The sequence below is a fragment of the Lineus longissimus genome, chromosome 2 (genome assembly GCF_910592395.1).
Source record: "Lineus longissimus chromosome 2, tnLinLong1.2, whole genome shotgun sequence".
Classification (NCBI taxonomy): domain Eukaryota; kingdom Metazoa; phylum Nemertea; class Pilidiophora; order Heteronemertea; family Lineidae; genus Lineus; species Lineus longissimus.
In genome coordinates, this window is record NC_088309.1 from 485,435 (window position 1) to 496,276 (window position 10,842).

The window sequence follows — 10,842 nt, forward strand, 5'->3', positions numbered from 1 at the left end:
GTGGGCGCTGGTGGACGCTGTTTAGGATGACCGCTACATACCACGCTCAGGTGCAATGCACAGAAGAGTAATATTTGGCGGCGGCTTTGACAAGGCTATTTGGAAACATGAACTAAGTCACATTTTCTCTTCCCGAATGCTCCCTTGATTTTCTTCTTCGTTGATAGAGGTAATAATGATTATTCAGACATTACAAACATCACAGAAACACTATCATCTACTTTGTAAATTGTTGATAAATGGACCATAAAGTCGATGTAAACAAACTCAAAAATCAATGTTGTGGACATTATTTTTGCATGCATGTATGCATGCAATGTGCACTGTTAATGCTGTTTACATTGAAAACCTAGACCATCTCCTCCCTAAATGTCAGGATGGTTGTTATTTCGCCTGGTGATCATCATGAAAGTAAGTGGGGTCTGACTGAAGGTTGGTCTAATGATGGTCACGGTGTGTCTTATTTCGTCGCAGTCGACGGTCCCCGCAGCCGGCACTGGCATTGCTCTAGGCCTAGGCCTAGCCTACTCTCAGTCAGTCAGTCATAAGGCCTACTCACTACTCCACTGGGGGCGTGGCTCAATGAATGGAGGCTGGCAGTACACAAGCTACTACAACAATGTCGCTAGTAAACGGTTGCTGCTTAGGAGCCCCAAGTGATTAACTCTAGCCTCTGAATTCACATGTTCATGTTGTTTCAGGTTTGTGGTTTTATGGTGAATTAGGAACCAGATCAAAGGAAGCAAGATGGATAACTATCATGTCTTAGAGCTGATTGGGGAAGGGTCTTTTGGTCGCGTCTACAAAGGAAGGAGAAAGTTCAGTGGGCAGGTATGCAATAAATGTCTACCATAACATTAGCAACGGAGTTACAAGATGTTGACTTGTAAATTGTAAGCCCTGTTAAGTCAATTGTGCATTTATACCCTTCTCATTTTCTGTGTAATGGTTGGTCAATGGGCCGTTTCAACTTTTTTCAGAATCTTTAAAAAAAACTATTTGCAGGTTGTTGCCCTGAAGTTCATCCCAAAAGTCGGTCGGTCGGAGAAGGACTTGAAGAATCTGAAGAGGGAGATAGAGATCATGAGAGGTCTACAGCACACAAACATTGTGGAGATGATTGACAGCTTTGAGACGGAGAAAGAGGTGAGTTTGAGTGTGCAGGTTAGATTCATCGTCTTCATAATCACTGTGACAAGGGCTGGCACGTGGCAGTGGTTTGCTTGTAAGGAGAACTACTTTCTTCTTGGTTTTCAATGTCATCATCGAATTGGTATGCGGAAGTTAAAAATAAGGCTTAAGTCCTCAGGTCTCCATCCCCAGCATTTTGGTCTGGACATCAAGATAACCAGATGTTGTCACATAGTATTTCCTGTATCAATTCTTGTTTTCGTCCTCAAACCAGGTAGTGGCAGTGACTGATTATGCTGAAGGAGAGCTCTTTCAAATACTTGAAGATGATGGCAGCCTTCCAGAAGAACAGGTAAGTCAAATTTTAGAATCTTTTTACGTCTCCAAGTATTTTGTGTTTGGCCCATGCTTAATTCCTCGTCATTCTTTGATAGGTTCAATCGATAGCACATCAGCTGTGCTCTGCATTATTCTACCTCCACTCCCACCGCATCCTCCATCGCGACATGAAGCCTCAGAACATCCTCCTAGGGAAAGGTGGCGTCGTCAAGCTGTGTGACTTTGGCTTTGCCCGGGCGATGAGTATCAATACGTTAGTACTGACGTCCATAAAGGGGACGCCACTGTATATGTCACCGGAGTTGGTGGAGGAGAAACCCTATGATCACACTGCTGATCTCTGGTGAGTTGACCAACATTTCTTTTCTAACTTGGTCTGAGATCTCTAACTGTGTTTCAGTTTTCAGATATTCAACTTTTGTAATGTTCATGTAGTGTTTGGTATAGATAATAGGAGGTAAGCACTCTGCCAGAGTAGACTGTTCTTGCGCCATCTATGATCTAAAGTAAAACATGGGTTATGTAGTTTCAGAAGATGATGCCAGCAATAGTGTCAATGAGACTGTCATCACAGTACTCTTCTTTCAGGGCCCTTGGGTGTATATTGTATGAGCTGTTCACAGGCACGCCGCCATTCTACACGAACAGTATCTTCCAGCTCGTGAGCCTGATTATCAAAGATCCGGTCAAGTGGCCCAAGAACATGTCGCCGGCCTTCAAGGACTTCCTCCAAGGCTTATTGACAAAGAACCCAAGGAATCGCCTCCAGTGGCCTGATCTGCTCGTCCATCCATTTGTTGCAGATGGAATGAAAGGTACAGTTACTCTCATTGTCAATTGTAGGTGTTGTGGAATGCATATTTTACCTGTCTCTGACCTTAATCTATTCCAATGAAGAGTGTTCTAGCTTCTGATCTCAGCATTGCCCTCCCTGTTTCAGTTTCTGATGAAGACAAACATCTGCCCAGCCCCTTCACGAATGCCCCATCAGCCAGCCTGGTCTTTGCTAAGGAGCAGCAAGCCAAGGAGAAGGCACATCCACCTGGCACGTCCAAGATTCTAAGTAAAGCGAGGAAGAAAGCTCTGGAGGAAGAACAAAAGAAGGTTAGCTTGTGCTTGGGCAGTTGTTGTCAGGATATCCTTCTGAAAGTTGCTTGTCAGATCAAATGAGGTTTGAGCCTGATGGTCTTCTAGCAGGGTAAATCACTGAAAATTGAAACATTCCAATCTACACAAGAAACATCACACTTTGTTCTAACTTGATGCTTGCTCCAAGCTTGTTTTTCACGACCAGTTGCTCAGTGGTCTCGGTGGCTCATTCCACATCACCACTTTCAGGAGAAGACAAAGAAGGGAAATGCTTGGGTGAAGGATAAAAAAGACCAGGAACCATTGCCGAAACATCCCGACAGACCCCACACTGCTGAATGGACCAAAACAGGCGTGAGTGGAGTAAGTATTAGAACTTTGTGCATCAGTTCGAATCTTCATGCTCTTCTGGTTTGAGTATTTGCTGAAAGTCCTGCCCTGTTATTTAGAGGTCTTCGTCTCGGACCGAATTTCCTGAACTTGTTTTTGATGATTTTACATCAGAGATGGTTTGTATTTCAGGAAGTGACACCAACACCGCGGACTGATCGTATCAACAAGGACTATGAGAAGGACCATCCTGCTGTGGAGATTGAGGCAAGGAAAGTCCTCAACAAAGAGAAGAAGAAGGAGAAAAAGAATATAGAAAATGTCAAACTGGACACTGAGGTGAGACCAAGAGCAAGAAGATGGCAGATCTCATCTTTCTTCATGAAAAGTGGCAGCGGGGCTGCGTGGTCTGGTTGGAAATATATATCACATCACAATCAAAACATGGTTGAAAAGCCAGTGCCAGTGATATCCATCTCTACAGCCTGCAACAAAAGCAAGCACAGAAAAACAGTGAAAAGCATATGAGGGCATTGTAACTGACTGTATGGTTTGCATTTCTAGGAGGTTGACTCTGATGATGAGTGGCAGGGCTACGTTGATGTGACCGACACGGCCAATGATCCTGAACCGTCAGTCTCCCTCATGAGGGACAAGAACTTCATCGCCAGAGTGAAGTCTCGATTGAGTAGGGTTTCCACGCAGGTCTTAGATGGGATGCTTGATGGTGCTTCCAAACTCCGTCCGGTTCTACGTGTGATCACAAACCTGGTTACAATCAAATGGTAAGTTTTGATATCTTCATCGCGCTGCAATAGAAATGATTTGAGAGCGATTCAATATTACACCTTCTCTTCTCTGTCAGTATCTTGTAATCAAATCAGCACCTGTTTGTATCTGGCTAAACCTTTGAGATCGAACAGGTGGCGAGCACCTGCCTTGGTTTGTTCTGCTTAGTGTCGGCGGTGACAGGTATGTCTAAGATTATGTAAAGGAACCTTCATTCCTGTTCATACCTGTCATGTGATTTCCTTTCAGTGAACTGAAAATAGTGCTCCAGTTCATGAAGGCCGTGTCGATGCCGGACATGCCGTTCTCTCTCCTTGCTAAGATCCTTGACAGCTCCAAGGTGAAGCAGCAGCCATGGAGCCAGCAAATCCTGCTCGACCTCGTCGTGGCCATCAATGCTTACTTTGCAAGTGAGGTGATCTGGAATGAAAATGCAGACAAGGCAAGGTAAGCAACACATTCAGATTTCTACCAGTGTTAAGTATTTCTTGACCAATGCTTTCAGCCCTGTATGGTCCTATTCACATTTCATATAGGAGTGCAGTGACAGGTTGACTTACGTTTGAGCCAGTTATTGCTGTCCCAAGTCTACAGTGACAATTGAAGGAATGGAGAATGTACTTGCAAGTTACTTGGCGAAATCACTGCACAGCAATGTGCTTGCAGACAAACCCACCCACAATGATTTGCCCAGCTATTTTTCAGCCTGCAGAGCTACTGTGATAATGCTGTCCAGTTTATGAGTCTGTCACCCAAACTACTCACGCAGAAACTTGATGATGACCTAAAACTTCAGGAACAAACTATTTTAGTAAGTATATTTTTTGACCATTCAATGCTTCCTGACATTGTCGTTAAGGCTTCTGAAGAGACCCTAGTGATGCTTCAGCCCATTAGCGTAGCAGCCAGCTGTGTCAACCACTGGGCTATGGCGGTTCCTCAGTCATGCACCATCTTTTACTTGAGGAAGGATTTCAATATGTATTTGTTGTTTCCAGTGTATTGTGTATCTGTGTGAGACCATGGAACGTACCAAGGCGGGAATAGCCACATCGTTCTTCAGCGGTGTTGCCAGCAAGTCGGGAGAATCCCTCGAGATCCTACTACGCTGCACGCAAATTGATAGTGTTGTGCTCAAAAAGTTAGAAGGTAAAAGTATCTATCGTTTATTCAAATCATCTCTTCATCTTCCTCAGCTTTGCCTCTTGTGAGGGTTATTTGTGTGCCACTGTGGTCTGGTGCCGATAGAGGTTACTCAACTTTATACTTTATGTTTTCACTCAAATGGGTCTATTATTTTCCCTGGCATAGACACGAGGTTCATGACATCTCTACTTTACATCTCATTCATGGGACAGTGGAATAAAGTGAGGGTGATAAAGTGACTTGCCCAAGGACCACTGATGATACCGATCATATTCATATGTTAACATGTGATTTCTTTCCTTTGCCCTGAACAGACATTGCTGGCAGTAACCGAGATGCTGCTGTCCACCGCCAGTTAGAGATGAATGCTCTGGCTTGTGCTGGCCTCGCCGCGTTGGCTCATCTGCCTCATGAAACAGATACAGGGCTTGAGGGGAAGAGGAAGGTAAGTGACACGTCGCGCTGTACTCCTTGTTTAAACAGGTGTTGATGGCCTCCCTGTAGAATCATTTCTTCAGACAGAATCAATAAAATAAGTGGACAACAGAGATACTTGAGAACTATCTGACTGATAATGTAACAGAATATTATGTTAACAGCTCATTTTCACTCCATTTCGGTCATTTTTCAGGTGGCACACTATATCGGGGAAGCGTTGTGCGACAAGAAGATGGTGGACGTGCGTGATGATTTCCTGTGTATGATCACTCGAGAAGATACCTGTAATAACGTGTTGAAGGTTGTTTATGTTGGCTGTCAACAATCAAGCAATTTCTGCAAGTTCTTTGCCACGAACACGGATCACATGGACAGCTTGATTCATATACTCCAGGGGAAGGTGCCTGTTGCTGACATGGAGTTGAACTCGGTGCTGGAGCTTGTGATTCACATCTTGAGCACGCTGGTCGTCCAGCTACAGGATATCCCATCGACGCTGCAAGACAACACGACCTTGATGGTGACCGTCTTCCTCGAGTCACAGATCGCTAGTCACACCGTAAGTTCATGACATACAATCTTAAAACTGAACTGTCTATTCATTTTGCACATACCAAGATCTGTTCAGTAAAGTAGGCACAGTCCACTATCTGTCATATCATGCCAGATCTTGCAAAGCTTTGGAACAGGCCGTAGTGTACACTATAATAAATGTACCCTGAGAGCTTCAAAATTATTTTCTGCTAAGTTTAACGGTGATCTTTAACGGAGGTGATCCTGTGAGTTGATGTTTCTAGTCCTTGTACCCTTGCTTTGAAGAGAGTAACAACAAGATGATAAACTGACAACAGCCATCCCTTTCAGTGGTGTATGGTGTCTGGTCGTGGCATGCTTAATGTGAAATACTCTTCTTGTCTTGGCAGGCTGCAGCTGCCCTCTTGTTCAGCCAGCTGATCTACTGTGGCCAGAGTGTGGAGGTCCATCCTGAAGACATGTTGATGGCAGCATTATCGAGCTTCACTGATCTCACTCAGGTCCTGGTGAGGTGTCCGTTTGACTATGGAATATTTGATGGTGTGTTGCTGCTCATGTGTCAACTCCTGATGCAGGTATGTAAACATAGGAATGTGTAATCAAACTTGTCTGTGAACCACACTTTGAACATGTTTATTCAAGGATCTCTCTCAACTAAGCCAGGAGGCTCGGCGAGACTGGTGTCATATGTAAATTACCACTCATTTATCTCCCGGTGTGTTCCTGTTCCTATCTCATTGTACATTTTGATACTTTTCTCCAGGCTGAAGGTCCAATCGCCAAAGCTATCATCGACTGTGGCCTGTGGACCATACTATGGCATCGTCTCGTCCAGACGTTACAAGTGCGTAATCCCGACACCAATATGCCCATCCATGACATCGAAGTGGAGGAGAACGCAGACAATGTTGGCGTGCTCATCCCTGACTGGAGTCTTATCTCCCCACAAGGTGTCCTCTCTGCCCTGCAGCTGGCTGTCAGTGTCTTCACCAAGGAGTCATACCACTGCGTGCCCACGCTTGGCAAGCATAATGGCATCATCACACTGACTATCATTCATCTCCTGTCGAAGGATTTCCTTGATATGCTTGTCAAAAGGTGAGTTTGTTTCTCTTCAACACTGATGGCGACATCTTTTGCCAATTGGGGTACGTAGAAATTACAAACAAACTGAAGTGACCATTCCTGTTTATGTGGTCAGCCCTTGGATATCTGAAGACTGCATGAAGTTTGTGTCAGTATAAGTTCAGTCAGTATAATGACACAAGATTTCTTGATATTAAGTAGCCATTGTTTTCTTTGCCAGTGATTCGTCTTTTGTTATCAATTGCCTTTTGTTTTTCAGTCCCATGTCAGGAAGCAATAGCCATCAGTTAGCAGGTGATATAGTTATAGAAGCCAGCCAGCTCATGTGCTTCCCATATGCCATTGATATCAGTGAAGAAGTGGTGGCTGACATCAATAAGTAAGTTGTGGACATTCTGTCCTTCATTCATAAGTATACACTGGGTGGTGATAGAGACAGTGCCGGGTTGAGATCCCTTGTTGAGTGCCAGATAAAATACAGCAATTCCCTCCAAAAGGATCAGAATGGTCAAACCCTATTGACATGGCCTCATGTTGGATAGCTTGTGACCTGTACTGCCTGATGGTATCGTTTTTGGAGCATTTGATGTGATATTGAGAACACAACATCTCTAGAGAGCCACATCATAGGCAGCATGTACTTGTATTGAAATATCTGTTGAACCTTTCAGTTCGCTGTACCTGAACCAGTTCGTGGCACGCCTCCTGCAGGCCAGCATCCTCTATCTTGACGAGGACCAACACGACATGACGTTTGGCCTTATATCACGTCTTGTACTCGGGGATTTTACCTTCATTGAACAGTTTGCCAAGTCACTTGAGTCACTCACTGCCGTCCCGTTCCTTACCAAGGTGATCATGTCAGGGAAGTCTCCCTCCAGTGTTTGTGATATCGTCTCTCTATGCAGCCACATCTGTCGGAACACCTCCGACCATCTGGAGACCATCATTAAGGTATTCAAGGGAAAAGGTAAGACCTTTATCGTCTTCATTAGTTGTTGACAGAAGAACATACACGATGAGGACGGTTGTTTTTCAATGATTCATCGCGATCAATCCTTAGCTATTTTGAGATCTTCAGGATCAGTATTCAGAAGACTAGAGGGGCCTGGATGGTTCACCAAGATGTCTGGAAAACATTCTGGTTGGGCTGAACCAAATGCGATAATGATGTCTTAAATCACGTATTTGGCAATGAAATGAGATATAGCTTTGAATTGCCAAGAAAGTGGACTTTCATTATTTCTCACAACTTTCATGTCAATATTTCAGGAGACTTCAGTCCTCTGCTGAGTGTCCTACATCATAACTCAGCCGTCATCCGATCACGAGGTCTGAACATGGTCGGCAATCTGATGAAGTTCAACGATAAGTTCTATCCAAATCTCCGAGAAAAGTAAGTGAAGAATCTATTGAAGATTTCAAGTGTTGATAAATGTAAGCCCCTGTAATGCATTTCCCACACTCACCCTTGCTTTCAAATCCATGTCATATTACCAAACTGCCCTGACATCATACACTATTCATTGTATTTGAATTCTGTCTTTTAGACTAGAGGATGTTGGCTGGGGAAACTTTGGAAGCAAGTCAAGGCTCCGAGTGTGGAGGCCTAGATGTACTTGAATATTGTCTATCAAAATAGAGAGCTTGAATGACTGGCTGTTAATTTTGCCAGCGAATTCATTGTTCTATTCTTCTGTTCTCCAGAGACTTGCTGTCGGCTGTGACTGAAGGGTTGGAAGATGAAGACATTAATGTTGTCAAGGTGAGGTTCCACGTTCAGACTTCTTGTAAGGGCCACCGGGTCAAACATCATCAATGACTGATGACATCTGTCGGATGCTTTTACACGGCTGTGGTTAGCGGCCTGTTCACAGAGAACCTGCCTTGAACTTAGTCAGTTTCTCCGGTCTGTTTTAACATTATTTGTGACCACTGTCTTGTATGTCCATCATCGATCTCTTCCTCCTTGCAGGGAGCATGTTTTGCCCTGGGAAATGCTGCCTTCCACAATGACAAGTTGTACCTGGTCCTGACACCAACCATACCCAAGGTCATCAAGCTGCTCAGGAATAGTAATGCAAAGATTAGGTGTCATGCTGCTAGTAGGTGTCACAGTTACTCTATTGTCCAAGTTCGTTTAAGGTGTTTAGGAGCATATTTGACCTCCAAAAAACACTTCGTGAGGGTCACCCAAAAAACCGTTTGAAGTTTTGACCAGACAGTCCACTGACAAGTGTTGTCATGCTCATTAAAATGATCAATTGTCATGCTCAAAATGAAATACAGGCTGATGAACTTTGAGACCAGTCTTGCTCTAACTTCAGATGTCTTATTCCAGGTGCATTAGGCAATCTCGGCATGCATTCAGGCGCCTTGGTTGAGACTTTGCAGAAGCATAAAGTTATTGAAGGTTTACTTGAAGCAGCGTGTCATGATGGCCAGTCGAGTGTCCAGGAGTGTGCGTTGGCAGCCATACGATCTCTCATCTCTCAGGACAAGTTGAAACAGGTTGGTAAGGGACACTTGAGAACAGTGAAGAGACTTCATGTCCTCCATTTCCTTATTACTGCAGCATGTCATCATGTGTAATCAGTCTTGTCCAATGCCAAGTTCTGCCTAGGCTTGTTGGCACAAGTTAAGTATGACGTTATGGAGAGGCCCCCTAAGTAAAACAAGGTTTTCAGCTTACCTTTTCTTTTCCAGGTCCTTATTCGATCAAATGCGATAGACAAGTTGAATGAGCTCCACCAGACATCAACCCCTCGACCATCCAGTGCTCGGCCATCCAGTGCCCTGAGTGGACGCAGTACCAGTGCCACCACTGTGTCTCATTACTGCAGCCGGCTTGTACAGATATTGGACAGTACTAAATGAAGGGATGTGTGAAGAAACGCTTGTCTGAAAGTCTTATAGTTGTGTAAATACTTCAAGAGGCTTCTACATGGAACACACATTGAATGAGGCATGGCAGTTAATTCCTGCTGCTAAACTACTTCACAGATTTCTTTGAGCACCGATATAGTTTTCACACACATGTTCAAATCATCATGTCTGTACGTTTCCTCTCAGTGCAGTAACCAGAGTGTATTGACCATGTTTGTTATAGCAATGTAATACTAAAACATTCCATTCTAATCACATGTGAGTGTGATAGACCATGCTGTTATCTCTTGTTGGGGATTGATATGTGAATTGTAAACAGACTGAATTGATTGAAGTAAATCACTTTTCATACATTGATGTGTTGAGATTTGACAGGTGCAGCTTACTCTGTGTCACCTTGAGAGATTTGACAGGTGCAGCTTACTCTGTGTCACCTTGAGAGATTTGCTCTGTGTTTGGTGCAGAATTGTCCTTGTAAATGTCATTGTTGTTGTGTAAATGTTATTGTGAATACAATGGGTGCATGTTTTAGTGAGTGCTGGCCACACATTCAAATAAATACTGTAAAATTGACATCATTTCTGTTTGTTGTGTCTGTGACGGCTTGTGACATGGAGATTCAAGTTGTGGCAATGATGGTTCTTGCACAGCCAGGTCCAATTCAATCTGGTTGTGACTGTCTCATCTCGCTTGCCAAGTGGGCAAGACGGTGAGGCTGCCAGAGCAGATTAAGTCTGACTTTGACTTGTGACTGTCTCATCTTTCTCAATGTGTTGGCAAGACGCCTGGCTGTCCCAGATTCCCCTCCATCCAGATTCGGACTGGCTGTCACTGTCTAGTATCTCACGGTGTCGGCTAGTTGACCTGGGGCTGCCAGGGCCTTCTCGGTCACGTTGAGGCGTTCTCATCTCTCAACATGTTGGTGAGACAGTTAAGCTTCAAGCAGGTTCCATTCGGTCTGGTTGTGGAGTCACCATCTGTCACGAGACGTGTCGGAGCTGCCAAACCGAATTCGGTCTGGTTGTGACCGTCTTTCTAACGGTGGGACAAATAATAGACCAACGAACCTTGCTG

At 44.3% G+C, this 10,842-nt stretch overlaps 1 protein-coding gene across 2 annotated transcripts; it reads left to right on the forward strand.

Annotated features, from left to right (window-relative positions):
• Positions 1-10: 10 nt before the first annotated feature.
• LOC135500086 (serine/threonine-protein kinase 36-like) lies at positions 11-10,341 on the forward strand. 2 transcript variants are annotated; one of them, XM_064791247.1, is made up of 24 exons: positions 11-169; positions 702-831; positions 1,006-1,146; positions 1,406-1,483; positions 1,566-1,813; positions 2,059-2,285; positions 2,411-2,574; positions 2,809-2,922; positions 3,082-3,228; positions 3,454-3,674; positions 3,928-4,125; positions 4,384-4,489; positions 4,677-4,833; positions 5,139-5,269; positions 5,456-5,821; positions 6,186-6,371; positions 6,560-6,894; positions 7,142-7,261; positions 7,554-7,852; positions 8,155-8,278; positions 8,590-8,647; positions 8,858-8,987; positions 9,224-9,393; positions 9,589-10,341. In XM_064791247.1, exons 2-24 carry the CDS (start codon positions 748-750, stop codon positions 9,757-9,759), a joined length of 3,975 nt encoding a protein of 1,324 aa, XP_064647317.1. In that variant the 5' UTR covers positions 11-169; positions 702-747; the 3' UTR covers positions 9,760-10,341. The 2 variants fall into 2 exon arrangements, with proteins under 2 accessions (XP_064647317.1, XP_064647326.1); XM_064791256.1 differs by having other exon boundaries at positions 12-169; positions 4,677-4,827.
• The last annotated feature ends 501 nt before the right edge of the window (positions 10,342-10,842 follow it).